The sequence below is a fragment of the Erpetoichthys calabaricus genome, chromosome 5, assembly GCF_900747795.2.
Source record: "Erpetoichthys calabaricus chromosome 5, fErpCal1.3, whole genome shotgun sequence".
Classification (NCBI taxonomy): Eukaryota; Metazoa; Chordata; class Cladistia; order Polypteriformes; family Polypteridae; genus Erpetoichthys; species Erpetoichthys calabaricus.
Window position 1 is genome coordinate 15,117,199 of NC_041398.2, and position 25,893 is coordinate 15,143,091.

The 25,893-nt window shown below is 42.7% G+C and overlaps 1 protein-coding gene across 1 annotated transcript in view; it reads left to right on the top strand.

Annotated features, from left to right (window-relative positions):
* The window catches only part of LOC114641581 (zinc finger protein 850-like), a 76,448-nt gene that overhangs the window by 45,572 nt on the left and 4,983 nt on the right, over positions 1-25,893 (top strand). The window contains exon 6 of the mRNA XM_051927714.1: positions 19,385-19,857. Coding sequence (XP_051783674.1) covers positions 19,385-19,857 — 473 coding nt within the window. The remainder of the gene's footprint in view (positions 1-19,384; positions 19,858-25,893) is intronic.

Consider the following 25,893-nt stretch of genomic DNA (forward strand, 5'->3'; position numbering starts at 1 on the left):
ATTGCAGCCATTTGCTAAAATCATTTAAATTAATTTTTTCCCTCATTAATGTACACACAGCACCCCATATTGACAGACAAAAAAAAAGAATTTTTGAAATTGTTGCATATTTATTAAAAAAGAAAAACTGAAATATCACATGGTCCTAAGTATTCAGACCCTTTGCTCAGTATTTAGTAGAAGTGCCCTTTTGAGCTAATACAGCCAGGAGTCTTCTTGGGAAAGATGCAACACGTTTTTCACACCTGGATTTGGGGATCCTCTGCCATTCCTCCTTGTAGATCCTCTCCAGTTCTGTCAGGTTGGATGGTAAACGTTGGTGGACAGCCATTTTTAGGTCTCTCCAGAGATGCTCAATTGGGTTTAAGTCAGGGCTCTGGCTGGGCCATTCAAGAACAGTCACAGGGTTGTTGAGAAGCCACTCCTTCGTTATTTTAGCTGTGTGCTTAGGGTCATTGTCTTGTTGGAAGGTAAACCATCGGCCCAGTCTGAGGTCCTTAGCACTCTGGAGAAGGTTTTTGTCCAGGATATCCCTGTACTTGGCCGCATTCATCTTTCCCTCGATTGCAACCAGTCGTCCTGTCCCTGCAGCTGAAAAACACTCCCACAGCATGATGCCACCACCATGCTTCACTGTGGGGACTGTATTGGACAAGTGATGAGCAGTGCTTGGTTGTCTCCACACATACCGCTTAGAATTAAGGCCAAAAAGTTCTATCTTGGTCTCATCAGACCAGAGAATCTTATTTCTCACCATCTGAGTCCTTCAGGTGTCTTTTAGCAAACTCCATGCGGGAGTTGGCCTTAATTCTAAGCGGTATGTGTGGAGACAACCAGGCACTGCTCATCACTTGTCCAATACGGTCCCCACAGTGAAGCATGGCGGTGGCAGCATCATGCTGTGGGGGTGTTTTTCAGCTGCAGGGACAGGACGACCTGGTTGCAATTGAGGGAAAGATGAATGCGGCCAAGTACAGGGATATCCTGGACAAAAACCTTCTCCAGAGTGCTAAGGACCTCAGACTGGGCCGAAGGTTTACCTTCCAACAAGACAATGACCCTAAGCACACAGCTAAAATAACGAAGGAGTGGCTTCACAACAACTCTGTGACTGTTCTTGAATGGCCCAGCCAGAGCCCTGACTTAAACCCAATTGAGTATCTCTGGAGAGACCTAAAAATGGCTGTCCACCAACGTTTACCATCCAACCTGACAGAACTGGAGAGGATCTGCAAGAAGGAATGGCAGAGGATCCCCAAATCCAGGTGTGAAAAACTTGTTGCATCTTTCCAAAAAAGACTCCTGGCTGTATTAGCTCAAAAGGGTGCTTCTACTAAATACTGAGCAAAGGGTCTGAATACTTAGGACCATGTGATATTTCAGTTTTTCTTTTTTTAATAAATCTGCAACCATTTCAAAAATTCTTTTTTTTGTCTGTCAATATGGGGTGCTGTGTGTACATTAATGAGGGAAAAAATTAATTTAAATGATTTTAGCAAATGGCTGCAATATGACAAAGAGTGAAAAATTGAAGGGGGTCTGAATACTTTCCGTACCCACTGTATATATGTGTATATGTATGTATGTGTATATGTATGTATGTATATATATATATGTATATATGTATGTATATGTATATATATATGTGTGTATATGTGTATATATATATATATATATATATATATATATATATATATATCCATTTTCCAACCCACTGAATCCGAACACAGGTTCACGGGGGTCTGCTGGAGCCAATCCCAGCCAACACAGGGCACAAGGCAGGAACCAATCCCGGCAGGGTGCCAACCCACCGCAGGACACACACAAACACACCCACACACCAAGCACACACTAGGGCCAATTTAGAATCGCCAATCCACCTAACCTGCATGTCTTTGGACTGTGGGAGGAAACCGGAGCGCCCGGAGGAGCCCCAGATCTCACAACTGCGAGGCAGCAGCGCTACCCACTGCGCCACCTTGCCGCCCTATATGTGTGTGTGTGTATATATATATATATATATATATATATGTATATGTATATATGTATATGTATATATGTATATGTATATGTGTATATATATATATATATATATGTATATGTATGTATATGTGTATATATGTATATGTGTATATATATATGTATATATATGACAGCAACACTCATAACAATGACAACACAATTACATTGACAATCATGTTATGTTATTTTTAAAGTGTTTCCTTTTCTTTTTCATAACCTCTTTAACACACTACTTCTCCGCTGCGAAGCGCGGGTATTTTGCTAGTTATTATTATTTTTTATTATAGTTGGTCCCACGGCCAAAGCTCAAATTGGTTTTGGACTCCTTGACTCTTTTGCGGACTTCGTTTTGAATCTTGGGGTTAACTTTGTCTGTAACCTCTCTTCTGAGAAACTGATGAATTCTGTAGTCGCGCTTTTTAACGGCTTTGTCTTTTAGCCGTTTTTATCCCTTAGTGCTCTTGAGAAAGCGAACTCCTGCTTTTCTCTTTTCTCAGCTTGATTCCTGCAACTCCTTGCCTTCTGGGAGCAGCAAATCCCCGATACGCAGGTTGCAGTTGGTCCAGAACGCTGCTGCTGTTCCATTTTTTTGGTCAGGTTCAACAGAGTTTTTGATTCTGTGTCTCTCCGATTTGAGCCTCTTTACCCTGCCTGCCTGTTAGTCTCAGAACTGGCTTGCTGCTGATTTCTAAATCACTACGTGGCTCTGCGCCTTCTTATTTATCTGAAATGTGTGTTTTACACCGGCCATCCAGAGAGCTTTGAACTCTTGGCCCATTGTCTCTTGTGGTCCCTCGTACTAAAAGGGGGACAGCTGCTGCACCTTATGATGGCGCGGGTCAGCTCCAGCTCCCCTTCCATGCTGCCTCTTGAACCCGACGCTGTCGCTACCATAACCGAGATGAGCCGGCAGATGAGGACAGACACACACATTGCAAGATGTGGGGTGGTGAAAAAAGTGCAAAAGTCAGTCAGTCATTGTCCAACCTGCTATATCCTAACACAGGGTCATGGGGGTCTGCAAACATGGAAACTCCATGCAGGGAGGACCTGGGAAGCGAAGCACAGGTCTCCTAACTGCGAGGCTGCAGCGCCACCCACTGCACCACCGTGCCGCCCGCTGCTCAGATTTAACAAGCTCAAATCAAACAAATCACCGGGACCAGATAATATGGACCCTCGAGTTCTTAAGGAGGCTAGCGAGTACAGATAGAAACCCTTGGCGTACATTTTTAGGAAATCACTGCACACTGGAGAGATTCTGAAAGGACTGGAAAATGGCAAATATCATCCCGTTATGTAAAAAGGGTGACTGGGCAGATCCAAGCAACTACAGGCCAGGAATATTAACGTGCAAGTTAATGGAAGGAATTATTAAGGATAAGATTGAGCAACACCTGGCAAGTGCAGGAGTTTGACTGAGTAGTCAGCATGGGGTCAGAAGAGGGGGGTCGTGTTTTACTAAAATGCTGGCATTCTATGAGGAGGCAACAAAAGGATCTGATCAGAGATGAGATTTTTGATTTTGGACTTTCAGAAAGCATTTGATGAGGTGCTACATGAGAGGGTGGGCATCAAGCTAGAAGAAGTGGCAGTTCAGAGTATGCTGGGTGCAGAATGTGGAGTGATTAAAAAAAAATTTGAATCAATATCTTAAATAGTAATTGAACAAAAAGTCTTGGTCTGAGGGCCTTTTGACCTAGTCAAAGGGAGGGGAAGAAGATTTTGTGACTACGCCTTAGTGCAACGAATATTTTTGTACTTAGATAAACAAGTCTAAGTCGCCTTGATGTTTACTATCTGTGTGCGTTTGGGTGGATGGAAAATATGTAATGCAAACCAGCTGATGCTAAGAAAATGTGTATATATATTTACAGTAATCCCTCACTTATCGCGGGAGATAGGTTCCAAGGCCGACCGCGATAACTGAATTTCCGCGAAGTAGGGACACCATATTTATTTAATTATTTAACGTGTATTTGGACGTTTTTAAACCCTCCCTGTATTGTTTACAACCCACCATTTACTCTATTAATAACAGGGACAACTGCTAAGCAATATGAAATCGGTAGTTAAGTTTACACTTACTGTATAGCGAAGTACACATAGCAGCTTGTAGGCGGTCATGACGTCGTCGACCTTGTTGCAAAGATTCCTAAAGCAAATTCCATCCAGACTACTGCCTTATCACGTCCACTTGCAACTCGTTTTGAGCCCTGGTTAAAGGACACTGCGGCCGTAGATCTTATATGCTTTTCCTCCTTTTTAAATAAAAAGAATTGGTGTCCTGCAGCGGTGTAGCTGTTCCCTTCCTACAACATATCCAAAACTTTTTTACCTTTTCTGCAATCATTTGCAGCTTCTGTTGGTGCTTGGACACGGCCCCTGAAGCATTAGCACGTTAATGCTGAATGAGTGAGATGAGACTTCCTGGTTAATGCAGCACTCCGTCGCTGAGCCAATCAGCAGCACACAGGAACTTAACTGCGTGCTCTGATTGGGTAGCTTCTCATCCATCCGCCAATAGCATCTCTTGTATGAAATCAACTGGGCAAACCAACTGAGGAAGCAAGTAAAAAGACCCATTGTCCGCAGAAACCCGCGAAGCAGCGAAAAATCTGCGTTATTTAGATATGCTTACATATAAAATCTGCGAAGTCGAGAATCCGCGAAAAGTGAATCGCGAAGTAGTGAGGGATTACTGTATGTATATTTGCAAGTATAAGAGTTCTTTGTGTTAACCATATGAATGCATTAAGATTGTTAAGGTTTGTGATGTGTGAAAGTTAAAGGTTATTAAGCATTAGAACCTAGGTGTAGAAAATAGCCATAAGATAAATAAAAGAAATAAACGAAGGGTGGGTCAGCTCTTAGGAAATTACACCCTGTCTTAGTTAGAGAAGAAGAAGTTACTCCACCAGTAAGGAAGGGCTGCTTGTGAAGCTGCACATATAAGATAAGCTTTGCGATAATTGTGTACGTGACCGAAAGAATATAAAAACCTGCTGAAAAAGAGGAACGGGGCTGTGACGTGATACTGTTAGTGACAAGCTGACAGGCTCTTCACAGACTCTCTGCTCACCAAGAAAAGAAAGAAATTGCTTTGTTATTCTACATCTGCTGTCTGCCTGCTGTTTGCCTCGAACCTTCGTCCACAAGACGCAGGAAGCAGAGGGTGATGGTGTGAGGAACCTCATCAGAACTGTGCAATGTTAAGAGTGGTGACCAGCAGGGGGCAGTGGTGGGGCCGCTGCTATTTTTAATATCCATCCATCCATTATCCAACCTGCTGAATCCGAACACAGGGGCACAGGGGGTCTGCTGGAGCCAATCCCAGCCAACACAGGGCACAAGGCAGGGCGCCAACCCACCACAGGACACACACACACCTACCAAGCACACACTAGGCACAATTTAGGATTGCCAATGCACCTAACCTGCATGTCTTTGGACTGTGGGAGGAAACCCACGCAGACAAACTCCACATAGGGAGGACCCGGGAAGTGAACCCCCAGGTCTTCTTACTGTGAGGCGGCAGCGCTACCACTGTGCCACCCCTGGATTATGGTACATTACAAAAAGTTTTCATTTTATTTCAAATACAGTGGTACCTTGAGATACGAGTGCCCTGACGAGTTTTTTGAGATACGAGCCTTCACTAGGTCGATTTTTTTTTTTTTGTCGTGACAAGCCATCAAAGAGCTTGTCCCCTGCACATTCAAAGGAACTGACGACAGAGGAGTAGACAGAACTTCAGACGCAGTGACATACGGAGGTCAGTATGGCGGAGGAGGTTAAAGTGAGATAAAGGAAGTGTTTGCAATGTGGGAAAAAGTTTCGAACTTTAAAGAAAAGAAACACCCTGAAAAAATTACAACTGATCGTGCAGCGGCGCTATTTAATGACACTTGGCTAACTCGTTTCACAAACATTCTAAAGGGGAGGACTTAACAAAGCTCCTTGGACAGGTTTCTATTGAAACGCCTTTGGAATGAAAGTGGGGCAAAAAACTAATGAAGAAAATGAAGTTAAGCAAAAGTGAAGTGAAAGAAAAAAAACATTACAATACGCTAATCAGCGTCGCCAACGTCTGTATATTCCTTGAGATTCTCTTTTATGTATTAGGTTTTATTTTGTTTGTATACAATATTTGTTCATTATAAATACATTTTTCTTATGTTAGATTAGGTTAGATAGATACTTTATTAATCCCAAGGGAAAATTCACATACTCCAGCAGCAGCATACTGTTAAAGAACATTGAAAACATTTAACCAAAAATTGAGGTGATTTTTTGGGGGGCTGGCACGAATTAATCTCATTTCAATTAATTTCAATGGGGAAAATTGATTTGTGATACAGTACGAGCATTTTGACTTACAAGCTCGGTCACGGAACGAATTAAACTCGTATCTCAAGGTATCTCTATACAGGTGCTGGTCATAAAATTAGAATATCATGACAAGGTTGATTTATTTCAGTAATTCCATTCAAAAAGTGAAACTTCTATATTAGACTCATTCATTACACACAGACTGATGTATTTCAAATGTTTATTTCTTTTAATGTTGATGATTAGAACTGACAACTAATGAAAGTCCCAAATTCAGTATCTGGGAAAATTAGAACATCAATTAAGACCAATGCAAAAAAAGGATTTTTAGAAATGTTGGCCAACTGAAAGGTATGAACATGAAAAGTATGAGCATGTACAGCACTCAATATTTAGTTGGGGCTCCTTTGGCCTGGGTTACTGCAGCAATGCGGCGTGGCATGGAGTCGATCAGTCTGTGGCACTGCTCAGGTGTTATGAGAGCCCATGTTGCTCTGATAGTGGCCTTCAGCTCTTCTGAATTGTTGGGTCTGGCGTATTGCATCTTCCTCTTCACGATAGCTATTAGATTTTCTATGGGGTTAAGGTCAGGCGAGTTTGCTGGCCAATCAAGAACAGGGATACCATGGTCCTTAAACCAGGTACTGGTAGCTTTGGCACTGTGTGCAGGTGCCAGGTCCTGTTGGAAAATGAAATCTGCATCTCCATAAAGTTCGTCAGCAGCAGGAAGCATGAAGTGCTCTAAAACTTCCTGGTAGATGGCTGCGTTGACCTTGGACCTCAGAAAACACAATGGACCAACACCAGCAGATGACATGGCATCCCAAACCATCACTGACTGTGGAAACTTTACACTGGACCTCACGCAACGTGGATTCTGTGCCTCTCCTCTCTTTCTCCAGACTCTGGGACCTTGATTTCCAAAGGAAATGCAAAATTTACTTTCATAAGAGAACATAAACTTTGGACCACTCAGCAGCAGTCCAAAGGCGAGACGCTTCTGACGCCGTCTCTTGTTCAAGAGTGGCTTGACACAAGGAATGCGACAGCTGAAACCCATGTCTTGCATACGTCTGTGTGTGGTGGTTCTTGAAGCACTGACTCCAGCTGTAGTCCACTCTTTGTGAATCTCCCCCACATTTTTGAATGGGTTTTGTTTCCCAATCCTCTCCAGGGTGCGGTTATCCCTATTGCTTGTCCACTTTTTTCTACCACATCTTGTCCTTCCCTTCGCCTCTCTATTAATGTGCTTGGACACAGAGCTCTGTTAACAGCCAGCCTCTTTAGCAATGACCTTTTGTGTCTTGCCCTCCTTGTGCAAGGTGTCAGTGGTCGTCTTTTGGACAACTGTCAAGTCAGCAGTCTTCCCCCTGATTGTGTAGCCTACAGAACTCGACTGAGAGACCATTTAAAGGCTTTGGCAGGTGTTTGGAGTTAATTAGCTGATTAGAGTGTGGCACCAGGTGTCTTCAATATTGAACCTTCTCACAATATTCTAATTTTCCGAGATACTGAATTTGGGACTTTCATTAGTTGTCAGTTATAATCATCAACATTAAAAGAAATAGACATTTGAAATACATCAGTCTGTGTGTAATGAATGAATCTAATATACAAGTTTCACTTTTTGAATGGAATTACTGAAATAAATCAACTTTGTCATGATATTCTAATTTTATGACCAGCACCTGTATATAATCTTCATTTGGATCTTGATCTTTGTTTGTCTGCGAATGAATTAGAAGAAGCAGCACTAGATGGCAGTAGAGAGACAGCTAAAACATAGGCATTGCATTAAGAGTCTCCTCCAGGCTTATACTACTGAAGACTGTCGTACTCCAGTCACACCTCAAAACACAGACATTAAAACTAAACAAATTGTTGTGCTTTAAATTAACTAATCTTTTTATATAATCTTCATTTGGATCTTGATCTTTGTTTGTCCGCGAATTCCACACATGCGTAGACTACCTTCCAGTTTAGTACGTTGTTGTTACTCACGGATGTCAACAATGTGCCGGAATAACGAAAGGGGTGGTGGACAGTGTTACGCTGGTTAGCTCCGGAGGCCTGGTTAGAGAATGAGATTGCCAAAGATAAAAGGTACGTGCCTACGTAACATACGAATGAAAGAAAGACAGTGGGTAAAATGAATGACAACATAACAGCACGTTCCGGAAATTATTATTGTTACGTTGTAGCCGGCGAGTGCTGCGCATCTCACAGTTGTACCCTGGCTTGCTCACATGTCAGTGAAGTGATCCCTATTTATGCTTTAAAGAGCCTGGATACCTATGTGTCCCCCTTTTATATCCATTGCTCCGTGTATATTGCCTTACTCTTTGGATTGCCACAAAACAACCTGTGAGATTGGAGAAAGGTTGAGAAGAGATCGTGAGAGGAAACGACAGCGTCGTGAAAACGAGACGGACTGTGAACGGAGAGAAGCAGAAATGCTCCTCCACCACCACATAATTACTATTCGGACAGTGATTCCGAGTAGGCCGTTCCTATCGAATTAATGTCCAAGGGTTTTCTTTTGTAATTTTCTATCCCTTATAAAAAAATCATAATGCTGTGCGATGAAGGGCCCAGTTCACGACTGGCAGCCGCGTTTAAACAGGGAGCCCTTCACAGACAACTTTAACATGCGCAACGTAGTTGGACGCTCATGGCTAGTCACTGTATAATGTGTTTAATTAGTGTAGCGATGGAGGTGGAGGCGTGTTCTATGGCCTGATGTGTGTTCAGGGGTTCTTGATTTTATTTTAACTGGCCAGTACGCTAGAGAGTCAGTTTCCTAGCCAGTAGTTCTGTGGTTAAATGACGTGTATGTTGCCTTCCTTCAATCAACATGGAAAATACATTAACATATTAAATACAGAGGAGTCGGGAGTACTGGAAACTAAGGAGTCAGAGTGGAAGGATTTATCTACCGACTCCACAGCCCTGGTTAGTGTATACGGTAAATGTATAATACAAGGTGCAAGTGACGCCATTGATGAAATCCAGTAACTCAACCACGCTGGGACTGGCTGCATGCATGAACACCGAGGCCAACACTGACTTGCAGGCCAGGCCAGTCTAGTGCAGCAGCTGAATCCCCAGGACAGTGAGGCTGTAGGGGGCGCCATTTGTCATGAATGGACGGCACGGACTGCTCAGCTCCGCCGTGCTGGTAAATTGCACTGGGAAGCGACTAGAGCCGGTTGTGGCATTCAATGAATGTATGTCACCGAATATCCTCAAGCTACGGGCGTCATGGCAAATTGCATTGGGAGTTGAGTATAGCCAGTTCTGGCGGTTTAAGGGTTAAAGCCCTGTGAGTTTAAAGTCCCTCTTGCAGTGTCCGTGGCTGCTACAGGACCATCTGTGTTGCCATGATTAATGCGGACCCTGTGTCCATTCATTCTCTGGTGGAGTGTTTGTCCAGTGTCGGGACATTTCACATAGAGAATTAGGGAGACCACATGAGGTGATCTGTAGGACAACGACCCCTGTATGTGGTGTTCTAGTCAGCAATGTTGTATAACTACACAATATTTATTATAAATGTGTACACGCATTTTATGTTTTTCTACCCTTTTTTGTTGGTTCACCCAGGGAGCTGCACCAAGTCCTGAGTTCAAATCAAGAGTGCTTTTTATTATTAAACGCCTTTCTTTTTACAAGCTCTTATTGGCAAACAGTTGCCGTACCGTTTTTATCCATCTGTCCTTCCCTCTTTATCTCCTCCTTTACTCCACCAGCAGGTGTTGCCTTCTTCCTCTGTTCCTTAAACGTAGTCTGTGAAACGGCGAAGAATCCTGTACTACAGTTCGTACTGTGTGATGAAGGGGAAATAAAACGGACCTCAGGCGAAAACGGCTTACAGAATTTAAGGCACAAGTCCGACTCGCCAACTGGAGTACCCGGAGAACCTCAGGTCCATATACCACAACCCCTGGCCTCCTCTCGGGGATTCGCCTCACGGTTTGAACTTTGGGGTGGCCAGCCACAAAAAGCAGACGTCCCTGGGTGAAGTCCGATCGTGACATATTCCTAAAGTCTAGATAGCCGTGCTCCTCGTCTTCTGCTTCTCTTTTCTTTTCTTCCTCCTCGGTCCGCCAAGTTTCCCACGGAAACATCCATTTCCTGTTTTGATGTCATGGCAACATGACGCCTGCACTAGGCAGCTGAAATCCTTACTGGGCGTGGTCCTACCAGAACTTGGTCGTCCACAATCACGCCTGAAGGGATCTTTTCTTAGACAGGCCGTATAATACAGTCCAGAAAGCCAACTCGCATGTAGTGTTATGTAGACTTGCTACAAGACATATAGTACGTGAGTCAGTTGTGTGTTTGTGCCAAGTGTGTATCCCTGTCGGTGACTCTAATCGAGGTGTGGAATATCAAGACATCAAGGGTCTTCCTAAGATGTTAGTTGACATGAAATTCAACCTTTTGGGTTGTTCTCTGTTGCTTCGACATATATTACCAGTAAACAAAAGTTTGAAACGATAAAGAAAACCTGTTCTTCATTTTTCCTCTTTTCATGTTTCCCTTTATCAGCCAGACTTTATCTCAGCATTTGACACCATTGACCATTCTATTTTACTGCACAGGCTAGAAAATGACGTTGGGCTTACAGGCACCGTGCTCGCCTGGTTTAGTTCTTATTTATCAAATCAATTCCAATATGTACAGAAATGTGCTGACAGGACTCCATCATTACACACAGAAGTTCAATATGGTGTCCCGCAGGGCTCAGTACTGGGACCTTTACTGTTTACACTTTACGGGCTTCCACTGGGATCTCTCATCTTGTTAATTTTCACTCGTATGAAGATGACACCCAGTTATACCTTTCATTTAGATCAAATGAAGTTTCTCCGATGTTTACTTTAATTAGTTATGTTAGTGAATTAAAGGAGTGGATGAATGAGAACTACTTGTCTTTAAACACAGATAAAACAGAGATGTTAATTGTTGGAGGGAATGATGCTGATCACAACAATATTCTGTCATCATTTAACTCAGTTGGAATCCCGATTAATTTTACTGAATCATCCCGCAATCTCTGAGTTATCTTTGACTCTAGCAGGTCTTTTAAAGCGCTTATTGCAAAGATGTCCAAACCAGGTTTCTTTCATCTTAAAAATGTTAGGTAATTTAGGCGCTTTCTAAATAAACAGGATTCTGAGAAATTAATTCCTGCATTTATTTCTAGTAGGATTGACCACTGCAATGCAGTGTTCACTGGATGTTCAAACTGTTCTTTATACAGCCACCAGTTAATCCAAAATGCTGCTCTAAGAATTATTACAAGAACAAGAAAATACAAACACATAACCCCAGTCCTAGAGTCGTTATACTGGCTCCTGGTTAAGTTTAGGGCACCTTTCAAAATCCTCCTTTTAACATATAAAGCATTAAATGGCCGTGGTCCGGCTTACTTGTCTGAACTTATCATGATTTACAAACCAAAGCGCGCATTAAGATCTCAAGATGGCGGTCTGCTTATGACTCCAAGAATTAATAAAATGATGGTGGGAGGTCGAGCTTTTAGTTACAGGGCCCCTAAACTGTGGAGTGGTCTGCCTGCTACTATAAGAGATGCCGCTTCACTCTCAGGCTGTAGACTCACAACTTCAGTTTAGCACACCCTGACTAGAGCTGCTCATTAACTGTGCAGACTGCATCTCTGTTGTTAGTCATTAGCACTAAAACATAAGTTAACATGAGAGTTAGAATTTGTTACTAACCCTCACCTATTCTGTTTCTCTTCTCTGTACTCAAAGGTGGCACTTGGTGCCCACGGCTCACCTGCCAAGTTGTTTTGCCTGCCTAAGGTAAAGTCATCCCTGATGGAGGATTACAGAAATTGTGGGGTAGAGGGGTCCTTTCATCGGATTGGCTGACTCAACTGTGGATTGGCCAATAGGGGGAGGCAGCTTGATGACCGAGGTCTCCAGGACTCTAAAGAAATCCAAATCCTATTATGTGATATTGTCTACTGTTAAATTCTGCTCTGTCCTTGTAATATTTTTATTTAACTGTTATGCTGTATTGAGGATTACTTGTGTTCTGTTCTGTGTATAGTATTGCCCCCCCCCTTTTTTTTTTTTTTTGACACCCACTGCACGCCCACCCTACCTGGAAAGGGGTCTCTCTCTGATCTGCCTTTCTCAACAACAACATTTATTTATATAGCACATTTTCATACAAAAAGTAGCTCAAAGTGCTTTACATAATGAAGAGAAGAAAAAAAAAATTTTCCCTTCAAGGGTTTTCTTGTCGTCTTAGAGAGTCAAGGCTGGGGGGCTGTCAAGAGGCATGGCCTGTTAAAACCCATTGTGGCACTTCTTGTGTGATTTTGGGGCTATACAAAAATAAATTGTATTTCAAATCCTGACTGAAGACTCATGACCTTCAGTTTAGCACACCCTGACTAGAGCTGCTGATTAACTGTATAGACTGCATCTTTGTTGTTAGTCATTAGCACTAAAACATAAGTAACATGAGAGTTAGAATTTGTTACTAACCCTCACCTATTCTGTTTCTCGGTACTCAAATGTGGCACTTGGTGCCCACCTGCCAGGTTGTTTTGCCTCCTTAAGGTAAAGTCATCCCTGATGGAGGATCACAGGAATTGTCAGATAGAGGGGTCCTTTCATCCCATTGGCTTTCCCAGCACTGGCCAAATCGGGGAGGCAGCTTGATGGCTGAGGTCTCCAAGACTCTAAACAAATCCAAATCATATTATGGGATATCATCTACTGTTAAATTCTGATCCACACTTGTAAAAATTTTTATACTGTATTGAAGATTACTTGTGTTCTGTTCTGTGTATTGTATTTGTATTGACCCCCTTCTTTTTGATACCCACTGCACACCCAACCTACCTGGAAAGGGGTCTCTCTTTGAACTACCTTTCCTGAGGTTTCTTCCATTTTTTCCCCTACAAGGGTTTTTTTGGGAATTTTGTAGTGCTGGGCGGCATACTGGTTCATACCGAAAACCGTTTGTTTTTTTTATGATATGGATTTTTCTTATACCGCAACACCGGTTTAAATTGCCTAAACGACGTTCGGAACGTGGCGCAGCGGGAAACTGTTCAAGTTGGGGACCTTTTTCACTGCTACACCACTAAACACAGATTTGTTGCACTAGGGCTCTTTTTCACTGCTACACCACCAAATAGTGGGCGGTAGCATAGGTATGCCGCGCAGTGAAAATGGACAGAGAGCATTCCAAAAAAGAAGCTGACGATAAAGTTAAACATAATGACACAGAAGAAGTTTTGCCGAAAAAAAAGGAATCGCGTCCGTTTCCTGGAGATACTTTGGTTTTAAAAGGTCAGATGTGTAAATACTGTTTCTATACTACCGGATAACACTGCAAGCCAAGTTGTACTTGTTTTTGTACTTGCTAGTGTATGTTTTGCTTGTAATGATCCTGCGATGTGCTGGCGACTCGTTCAGAGATGGGCGCAACTCTGAATGGATGGCATAATTAAACATGTATAATGAAGATATTTTTAAAGTTCTGAACACTCCGTCGGCTAAGTGAATAACTAGTTTTAATTTCACAAAGACGTTTATCTCTGCGGTGATTGCTGCAGGCGCCTGCTGTTAGTGCGGAGGAAGTCAGTTTAAGAAGCGAGTGATTAACGACTGGGTCGGGGAACACTTAACACAAAGTATTTGATGTGCTGCATTAACTTGTGATGGGGTTTGAGAAAATCTAGTTGATTAAACATTGATTTTAGGATGAAGTTTAGTTTACAACATTCTACTTTAATTATAAAATAAACTATGAGAATAAAGTGGAAATGTCGACATGTCAAATTTATTCTCGAAATATAGTTTGTTTTTTTCTTCCGTATCCATATTTTTTTTTCTTCACAGTGGCCCTAATGCACTTCCATAGGGCTATACCACAAACAGCATTATAAATGCAAGTTGCAGTTTTATTATTTATGTATATAGCTTAGCTTGAAGCAAGGTCCATATTAATGCAGTTTGCCTAAATGATGGTACAGTTGGTAAGATGTAATCACCAAGTTGCACTTGTTTTATTTTATTTTAATTTGGTGAATACTGTGTAATGCACCTGGGCTTGAAGCCTTGAAGTAATGGTGCAGCTATCAGTAATACTATTATGTATTATATTGTTGTTATTTATTAGTTTAAATATTATGCAGTTTAATGATGGTAAAATTGTTTAAAAAGTCACTTAAACGTGTCAGTGGACAGAGATTGTTAACATTAACAGAAAGTGTAGTTGGTTTACAAAACATATTTACTATTTATTCCTTTTCTAAGACATGTTCAGTGCAATCCAACTTTTGACAAGCACTTCTGGATATTTTACTAAGTGTAAATGCCTCTTTGGATGGTTGAAAATATGTTGTCAAAATCATAGTTTAAGCTTTTGCAAAATTTGTTCAATTAAAGGTTCTATATTTTGACTGCATCTGTCATGCAATGTGATTCCTTCTCTTTAGTGCCACCCCCTTGAAAACTATCACTTTATAGGGCCATGCAAACCTGGATTAATACTTGTGTGCACATTAAAATGTCTTTTTGTATGATGTACAATTCCCATAACAGTCTAATAGGTTATTCTTAACCAGTCTACTGCAGTAATTGCAGTGGAAAATGTGGTTAACATCCACTCATGCATGGGGAAAAAAATACCGTCTAATACCATGAAACCGGCAGAATTTAGAAAAATACCGTGATATAGAGTTTTGGTCATACCGCCCACCTCTAGAATTTTGTCTTCTTAGAGAGTCGAGGCAGGGCCTGTTAACACTAGAATTACCAGAGCCTACGAAAAAACTCGTATATCCGGCCCACCTTAAATCGCTTCTTAAAACCTTTCTCACCTCTCCGCCATGTCTTTTGTCATCTAAATGTACTGATAAAGACAAGCTGCCAGCAGCCGGCTATTCCATCCCCCCAACGACTTAGAACGTAAACAAGCTTTTCCCAGCTAATGCCTTGATTGATTATCTGGGAGTGAAGTGGAGTTTTAGAGTAGAAATAATAAGATTGTTATTTGGAACACACGCATTTCATATGTGTTGCATTTCTACAGTAATCTGTGTAAACACATTGTTAAAACAGAAACGGTTCACAATATTCTAGTAGCAAATGACAAAATGTAGGCATAAACTATATAATGTATGAAGCCTGAAGTCCAAATATCAAAGAAACACTTTCACAAAAGGTACAAAAAAAATCCACCGCCAAAAAAACCCGTCTTAGTGTGAGACATTGACATGACTTAACTATCACTGCTTCCGTGGCGTAACAGTATCAGTCGCTGACTGGGAATCAGAAGGTCACGAGTTCGATCCTGCACAACTCCCATTTGAGAAGTGTTCTTATTTTCACTATTTTAGAATAAAATGATACATTTGATTTCAGTCTGTAACAGCTGGTGTAATTTATGATATTTGTAAAGGTTAGCTTTATTTTTTTAAAATTCACTTTTCATTGTCTGACACTGCTGTTTTTACATAAAGACGCGCTATAGTTCTGCAGTGTATCACGATACATACGACCGCGTGTTTTTTTTCCCCCAGTATTGCCAGTCCCCACGTGTTGCTGTATGCTGTTTCTTTTGTACTCCAGGACATGCAGAGGAAAGCATAGTAAAGAGCAGTAACTTCAGCGCTATATGCAATCATCAGACACTCCCCATCTGACACTGCTAAAGCTCTGCAGTGTACTTGTGACTGCATTGTCGTACCAATGCTTGCGAACTGAAGTGTCTGCATGCACTTTTCGTGGCATTATACGTGTATTTTTTGAGCATGCCCATGTAGCTCAAACACAGGAACATATGTTGATGTAAAAGTATAACAAAACAAGTGCACTTTTATTCAAGACTATAACCGAAGAAAAAAGAAAGCAAGTTACAGTAGGCAGTTGATATGACAGTTTGCGTGGTGGAATGCTAATAACTGCTGATTTCCATTCTGTGCTATATAACTGTTAACATTTGAATCTGATGATTACATATAGCGCTGTCTTATTCAGTGTGCGCAAGAACATGCAGGTGGCCAGTTGCTGAGGGCTACAATGCACATTTTAAAAAAAGAAAGAGACAAATATATGTGACGTTTTGAAGAAATCATTTTATGACGCGAATAGTACCAATCAGAAAACATCGTCGAAGTAATGCAATATTATTTGAAAACGAACAGCGTCAGGTTGGGTGTGAAGTTATACTGGCGCTGTTTGAGTCAGATCAGAAGCTGAATAAGCTGAAAAAGCTCCTGTTCTGACTCTAAGTAAAAAAGCATGAATTAATCAACAGAAATAACCGCGATTGACATTTTAAAGTTAACGATTTGCAGTGCATACCAATTTATAAATTCAATGTCCGTTTGAGGAAAAAAAAAAAACACTTTCTTCAAAGCTGGGAATCGAACTCGCGTCTCTGTGGCACAGTAAGGCAGTGGTGCTCCAAGTCAGCAAACCGTCCTTATAACTTTTTTTTTCAAGATCCATAACACACAGACAGACAGAGCACTGCGTAATACAGAGACAGACAGGCAGAGATATACAAATAAACAGGGAAGGCACATGTACTGAAAGAAAAAAAAAATCAACATGTGCGTTGTTTCTGCAGCACTGAATAAGCTCACCCGCGCTAACATCACCCCTCCCCCAATCTGACTCTCTAAGTAACAGCGCAAGTACAGACGCAAATCAAGTGCATGTGTGTACTGTATAATATTAACAAAAAGAGCAGCTTACTACTGAAAACGGCAAATATAGGAGTGAGTGGGGATCGAACCAGGACTCTTGATTACACTTGGTTTGCGTGGTGCAATGCTAAGAACTGCTGATTTCAAGTGACGGTGAGATACGAAGAAGGCAGCTTCACCAGCGTTTGTGTGTCAGAACCCTTTGGGGGGGGGGGGGGGGGGGGGGGGCGGGTAGTATGCATCGTGGTACACTGCAGACCTATAGCGCGTCTTTATGTCAGATGGGGTTGTATGGATTGATTCTGAATGCGACTGCGAGAATGAAAAGTGAATTAAAAAAAAAAAAAAAAAAGCTAACCTTTACCAGTATCATAAGTTACACCGGCTGTTACAGACTGAAATCAAATTTATGTTGTTATTCTAAAATTGTAAGAATAAGAGCAGTTCATTTCTCGAAGTGGAGCCGTGCGGGATCGAACTCACCACCCTCTGTTTCCCAGTCAGGAACTGATACCATTAGATAGATAGATAGATAGATAGATAGATACTTACGCCACCGCGGCGGTTGTAGTAAGAGTGTGAATGTGGCATGCTAACGCGGCTTTTTTTAAAAGCGCACGTGTTCTCTTATTTGTACTTTTTGTGAAAGTGTTTCTTTGATATATGGACTTCAGGCTTCATACGTTATATAGTTTATGCCTACATTTTGTCATTTACTATTAGAATATGAAAAACGTTTCTGTTTTAAAAATGTGTTTGCACAGACTACTGAACGGAACAGAACACACATGAAATGCGTGTATTCCAAATAACACTATATTATTTCCACTATAAAACTCCACTTCAATCCCACATAATCAAATCAAGGCAAGCCATGAGCTAGGAGAAGTTCGTTCTAAGTCGGTGGGGGGATGGAATAGCTGGCTGCTAGTAGCTTTTGTTTATCAGCACATTTAGATGACAAAGGACTCTGGCGGAGAGGTGCAAACGGATCTAAGACGCGATTTAAGGTGGGACGGATTTACGAGTTTTTTCATAGGCTCTGGTAATTCTAGTGTTAAAGCCCATTGCGGCACTACTTGTGTGATTTTGGGCTACACAAACATAAATTCTATTGCATTGTATCTCCGTATCAAATAGTTTTTGCCTGCTAACTCTGCTGAGATCTTCTTTGGCTAATGTGGACGATTCACAGCATTCCAGATCGATCTTAAAATCCGAGTTGGTAGTTGGTTTGGGTGGTGTTCAGTTAACCTTTGTGGACGCTAGGGGTCCCCGTTGACCCTTAAACCCAGACAGACAGACAGATACGCAGGACACGATAAAAGCACTCGGAACGTTTTTTATTCTATGTTCTGTCTAATACTGTGCCCTCCAAGCACCACAGCCACAATAAACAGGCAAGTAATACAATAAGCACAAAAACTACGATACAGGGTGTCCCAAAAGTCACTATACACTTTTAATAAATTCCTAAAAATGACACAAGGAACTGGAGTTAATTAATATTTCTAGCATCAACGAAGGAGTCGTTGCAGTTTTACTTGCTAGGTTTGCCCTCACGTTCCAACGCCTTATACCTCCACATGAGCACCTCCATTTTCAACAACTTTCAGCCACCTTCAGGACGCGAGCCTCTCTGATGTTTTGCATCTCCACTGGCAAAGTGGAGAGGGGACACCATGGTTAAGGGAATGATACACTTACAAAAACTACAAAGCCTAAGTTGTCTTATGCTGATGGCTCAAGTCTCTCCGAATGATACGTGGAACAAAATAGAAAAAGAAGCGTATAGTGACTTTTGGGACACCCTGTACAATACTCTCTCATTCTTCTCCTCCACACCTTCCAGCTAGCTTCATCCTTGGTCCTGCTGGGTTCACGGCAGTCCTTTATATGGTGTCCGACCCGGGAGTGCTTCTGTTCTTCCATCCACATGATTTGTCAAATGTTCCGGGTCAGTTTTGTAATCAGCCCGGAAGTACCATTCCCCGTGACCTGCTAGTAACTTGTCTCCCAATGTTCTTCCACGGCACCCAACAGGGAGTGAGATACTGAACTCCAAGTCCCAGCATGCCCTGCTACACTCCAGGGGAGCTGCCATCTAGTGTCTTGGGGTAGGCGGTGTCCTAAACAAAAAAGCTGCCTTTCCCCATCCTTCCATATCAGGGGCGTCCCGGCCGGCTGTCTCTTACACCTTGTAATGTGCTCGGGTTATTTTGGTGACTGTATAAAGTAATTCTCTCACTTTCATTTTAACAGATATTAAGGAGTCTTCTTTCCGGTTCCCTTGGACATGCAGCGAGGTGTCTAATGACCTCCAAGCCAGGGAGGTCCCAGTGAAGATAGAGGAAAGCAGAGACTCCGGGCAGAGAAGAGTTTAACACAGAGAATGGCCTACGCCAACAGTGACAGCCCGGATGCAGGACTGGCTCACGTTAAGCAAGAGGACTGTGAGTGGGATGCATTCGCAGATTTGGGTGTAAAGCTGGAGGACCCCAAATGTGCCGGTTCGGTTTTAAAAGTGGAGGCGTCCAAAGGGGGAATCGTTCAGATTAAAGGCGAGGATTCGGATGAATTCTACGCTAGCCTTGAACTGCAGGATCATGACAGTGGAAGTGTTTTGAAGCAAGACCTTTGTGAAGAATCTCCTGCCGGTTCACTTCCCTGGTTGACTAATACGGGACAACTGGCTACCCAGCTGACTTCAAGGGAACTGAAATCGGAGTTTGAAGAGAAAATCGCCGAGGAGAACAGGAAAGGAGAGGAACAGCCGTCACCTAGCAGTGGGGGAATAAGTAAGTATTGTGAATGAAAGTGAAGCGGAAAACATCTGCCAGCTCTGCCTGTGTTGGTTTTGGTGTCCCGATACAGACAGGCAGAGACACGAGTTCCAGCATAAGCGGGGAAGATTTTTCCCCTTTGGTCCTCACCACAGCACCGTACAAAAGAGCAGCCGACACGCAGTCCTTTCTGTGTTGTTTTCCTCTCTTTTCCACCTCCATGGGCAAGCTTTGTCCCGCTCCACCCCTCCGCCTCTGGCTGCTTGGAATTGGAATAAGGCGTCTCTTTTTTTATTTTTTGCTCCAGGTGGCTCGTCAGCATTAAATGGTGTGATGAAAACCCAAAGAAGAGTTCTACAGCCCCACCCTGGCGGCCGGCCCCCCACAAAACCCAACAGGGCTATGCCAATCTCCCAGTGGGGAATCCGTGGTGCCACAGCGGCCCAGGAGGGCTGCCCTCTAGCATCCTGGGGAAGGGCAGTGCCTTGCGGACACTCTCTTTCCCCCGGTCCTTCCATCCAGCTGGCATCCCGGCCCGGTAGTGGCCACGGCCGCCTGGCACAGTAGGTGGAGATGAGGACGAGATAAACCGATAACAGACAAGCTGCTTAGGAGCATAACAACTAACCATAGCCGACCTAACGTCTAATAAGAAGGAAAACGTTTGTGCAAATTCTGAAAAACTGGAAGCGTGTTTTGGAATTTAAACGCGGCCAATGTTATGTCTAATGAAGTAAAAGAGCCAAATCTTCTTAAACATATCTCCAATCACAGGACAAGTGTACACCAAACAAAAAAAGTCCTTCCATTAAGTTGAGTCTACCTCAGTGATTTTGGTCCAAAGTCTCCTGTCATGTGCACAAGTGCCCTTCAGGCAGACTGATGTGCCGGTCCACAAACTCCCATCCTCACGCAGGTAAACGTTTACTCTGAAAGAGGAATAGTAAAACACATGGTGCTGACCTCACGCTCGTTATTATGGAGTACGCACCTGCAGAAGATGTTTGGGGGGGGGGGACGTTCAGTGATCTAGTGTACGCTTTGAACTAAACATATAGATTTAACATCCCATAATATTCTCAAGTGCTGTTAGTACAATTTAGAGTGACACATGCAGGAGGAGCAGCAACATCAGCAGGCCCGTAGTGTGTCCCAGTCCATCTTGGGGGCCCCCTCACTCCCGCTGACACCCACATTGGGACTGGGGACTCTAAACTGGTCCACCTGCCCTTCACGCTTTCCGAGAATGTGAAAGAAGAACCGGAGTCTCCTGGCGATGACCTGTGCAGACATACGCACAGTGCCGTGCCAGCAGAGATAGGGGGCATCCAATCCAATGAGTGTTGATCTCTAGGAGAGCCCCGTTTAGAAAAGTATTTAAATTTAATATGAACAAATTTCAATGATTGTAGCTCATTCTCAGTGAAGCATTAGGACTTCTAAGCTCTAGAAGTGCTGGCACCAGACCTGACTGGACCCCGCGCAACAAAAAGAGCCCTTCCCTCGAAAACATTATGAAACCTAGGTTTACAGTCATATGCAAAAGTTTGGGACCCCCTCTTAATTCTTTGGATTTTTGTTTCTCATTGGCTGAACTTCCTTTTAATATATGACATACCTTATGGACACAGTAGGATTTCGGCAGTGACATAAAGTACAAAAAATATGTAATATACATCATAACAAAATTAGACAGGTGCATAAATGTGGGCCCCCCAACAGAGATATGACATCAATACTTAGTTGAGCCTCCTTTTGGCCTCTAGACGCTGTCCTCCTATAGCCTCTGATGAGTGTCTGGATTCTGGATGGAGGTATTGTTGACCATTCTTCATACAAAATCTCTCCAGTTCATTTCAGTTTGATGGACAGCCTGCTTCAAATCCCATAGATTTTCGATGATCTTCAAGTCAGGGGACTGTGACGGCCATTCCAGAACATTGTACTTCTCCCTCTGCATGAACACCTTTGTAGATTTCGAACTGTGTTTTGGGTCATTGTCTTGTTGGAATATCCAACCCCTGCGTAACTCCAACTTTGTGACTGATGCTTGAACATTATCCTGAAGAATTTGTAGATTTCAGGTTGAATTCATCGGACCCTCGACTTTAAAATGGGCCCCAGTCCCTGAACTAGCCACACAGCCCCACAGCCTGATGGAACCTCCACCACATTTGACAGGAGGTAGCAGGTGTTTTTCTTGGAATGCGGTGTTCTTCTTCCGCCATGCAAAGCGCTTTTTGTTTTGACCAAATAACTCCATTTTTGTCTCATCAGTCAAAAGCACTTTGTTCCCAAATGAATCTGGCTTGTCTAAATGAGCATTGACATACAACAAGCGACTCTGTTTGTGGCCTGAGTGAAGAAAGGGCTTCTATCTCCTCACCTTGCCATACAGATATTCTCTGTGCAAATTGTGTTGAATTGTAGAATGATGTCCAGATACACCATCTGCAGCCAGATGTTCTTGCAGGTCTTTGGAGGTGATCTGTGGGTTGTCTGTCACCATTCTCACAATCCTGCTCATATGCCTCTCCTGTATTTTTCTTGGCCTGCCAGACCTGCTGGGTTTAACATCAACTGTGCCTGTGGCCTTCCATTTCCTGATTCCATTCTTTACAGTTGAAACTGACAGTTTAAACCTCTGAGATAGCTTTTTGTGACCTTCCCCTAAACCAGGAGACTCAACAATCTTTGTTTTCAGATCTTTGGAGAGTTGTTTTGAGGATCCCATGCTGTCTGTCACTCTTCAGAGGAGAGTCAAAGGGAAGGAAGCACAACTTGTAATTGACCACCTTAAATACCTTTATATCTCATGATTGGACACACCGGTCTATGAGGTTCAAGGCTTAACCAGCTAATCCAACCAATTTGGTGTTACAAGTTATCAGCATTGAGCAGTGACAGACATTCAAATCAGCACAATGACAAGGGGACCCACATTTGTGCACAGCCAGTTTTTCACATTTGGTTTAATTTCATACACCTAAATACTGCGTCACTAAAAATCTTTGTTCGGAAAACACCGCAGTACTCAGATGTGCCTAGGAAATGAAAGACAGACCACTGTTATCTTTTTTTTTTTTGTTGAAAGTAAATTATTATGCAGGCTGAGAGGGGTTCCAAACCTTTTCATATGACTGTATTTCACATTAGCCATCCCCTGTGAAACAGGACAGTGAAGAGGTCCCCACCCCTGAGGTCCTGCTTCCCCCTCCCCTCCTCTGTCTCAGATTAGTGCGATTGTATCGCTCCTGCAAGCAAATTACAATTCTTAGTGCAATGAGAGAGGTCAAAAAAAAATTAATCGGAATGTTCAAGCAAATTCTAGAGAAAAACCCGATCTACATCTGTTAAGTAGTTCTCTCATTTGCTAGCTAAGCAGATATAAGGTACACGTCCTGAGGCTGGTGCATGAGAGAGGAGGGCCCTGTCCGGCTCCCCAACCCCACCCCCCATCCCCTTGTCCTGCAGCCCCTGTCCCCGATATCGCTCCTGCAAGCGAACTCTGATTTTTAGTGTAATGAGAGAAGTCGCAGAATCAACCGGAATGTTCAAGCAAATTCTAGAAAAAAATTTGATCTAAGTTCGTTAAGTTGTTTCATGAAAAACAGACGGAGATTGCATTTTATATACATAGAGAGATGGGACATGAAATTGAACCCACGAGTCAAAGGACGCACGAGAGAGAGAGAGAGACACTCCGCCCCCCCCGTCTCTCTCAGTCCCGTATGCGCAGTGAACGTGTTAAGGGTCTCATTTGTCCAACCTTGCTGGTGCCGTGAAGTGTTTTTTCTGAGATGGAGTTCACTTATTTCATCTCTCGTGTTCTTGTTCTTGCTATAGTCCTGTAAAGTAAGTCAGGGAAATGTGTAGCCTGAGTCAATTCTTGCCTGTACAGGAGTTCAGTCAGGGTTCTTGACCTTTCACACGCGAGCTTTATAAGCACACTAAAGTCAGGCATTGTTTTCAATGGTGACAACTAGATGTTAAATTATTATTTTTAGTTAAACGCTTCAGACAATGAATTATTACTAAAAAAAAAAAATCTACAATAATCTGCGTATAAATTCTTGCCCTGCATATACAGTGCATCCAGAAAGTATTCCCAGCACATCACTTTTTCCACATTTTGTTATGTTACAGCCTTATTCCAAAATGGATTAAATTCATTTTTTTTCCTCAGAATTCTACACACAACACCCCATAATGACAACGTGAAAAAAGTTTACTTGAGGTTTTTGCAAATTTATTAAAAATAAAAAAACTGAGAAATCCCATGTCCATAAGTATTCACAGCCTTTGCTCAATACTTTGTCGATGAACCTTTGGCAGCAATTCCAGCCTCAAGTCTTGTTGAATATGATGCCACAAGCTTGGCACACCTATCCTTGGCCAGTTTCGCCCATTCCTCTTTGCAGCACCTCTCAAGCTCCATCAGGTTGGATGGGAAGCGTCGGTGCATGGTCTGAGAGTCCTTCAGGTGCCTTTTGGCAAACTCCAGGTTGGGCTGCCATGTGCCTTTTACTAAGGAGTGGCTTCTGTCTGGCCACTCTACCATACAGGCCTGATTGGTGGATTGCTGCAGAGATGGTTGTCCTTCTGGAAGGTTCTCCTCTCTCCACAGAGGACCTCTGGAGCTCTGACAGAGTGACCATCGGGTTCTTGGTCACCTCCCTGACTAAAGCCCTTCTCCCCCGATCGCTCAGTTTAGATGGCCGGCCAGCTCTAGGAAGTGTCCTGGTGGTTTTGAACTTCTTCCACTTACGGATGATGGAGGCCACTGTGCTCATTGGGACCTTCAAAGCAACAGATATGTTTCTGTAACCTTCCCCAGATTTGTGTGTTGAGACAATCCTGTCTTGGAGGTCTACAGACAATTCCTTTGACTTCATGCTTGGTTTGTGCTCTGATATGAACTGTCAACTGTGGGACCTTCTATAGACAGGTGTGTGCCTTTCCAAATCATGTCCAGTCAACTGAATTTACCACAGGTGGACTCCAATGAAGCTGCAGAAACATCTCAAGGATGATCAGGGGAAACAGGATGCACCTGAGCTCAATTTTGAGCTTCATGGCAAAGGCTGTGAATACTTATGGACATGTGCTTTCTCAGTTTTTTTTATTTTTAATAAATTTGCAAAAATCTCAAACTTTTTTCACATTGTCATTATGGGGTGTTGTGTGTAGAATTCTAAGGAAAAAAAAATGAATTTAATCCATTTTGGAATAAGGCTGTAACATAACAAAATGTGGAAAAAGTGATGCGCTGGGAATATTTTCCGGATGCACTGTACAGCACATTATTTTTGGTATTGAAGCAGCTACATTAGATTTGAAAGAGAAGCTGCAGCTCCATTAATCCATTTCAGTTTTGTTCTCGCCAGAGAAGACACACATCAGTCAAACTCCCGTCAATGACAGCCTGAAAGGGTAATAATTTGACAGTAAGTGATCGCATTTGTTTTCCAAACTCTGACTTGTCGATAGAAAGGGAAAGTTCTATTCAGTAACATTCGACCGCACTCCTTCCTGACATGACTGGCAAAATGTCAGTCTTTTTTAGATTTTTTTGTATGTACAGTGGACCCCCCCAATGCCCCGTCCCACTCCTCGATTTTCATTTTTATTTTTGGAAACCGATTTTCATTTCTTTTGGATTTGCATTCAGTCACAATTAAAGATGAAAAAGAAAGAGGGAGAGATTAAAAAAAGGAATGTTCAGCCTTTGCAGATTACTATAATAATGACGTGACGGCAATTCAATTATTGGCACTCCAGCCACCGTATAAACTTCATGTAAAGTCCGAAAACAACAGACAGAACTTCTTTCTGCTCTCCGCAGGAGTAGCTTTGCTGTAGCCACCTATAAAAAGGCTGCTCGCTTTATGAAGTAGTTGGGGTGGGGTTTTCGGGGGTTGGAAGCCCTCGGAAGCCTCCAGAAGCCTCAGCTCCAGAACAGTTGAAACCACCGGGGAGCCAATGGGGTTAGGCCTGCTGAGGTTTGGAACTGGTGTAGTACTGCCAATCCCAGCCAGCACAGGGCACAAG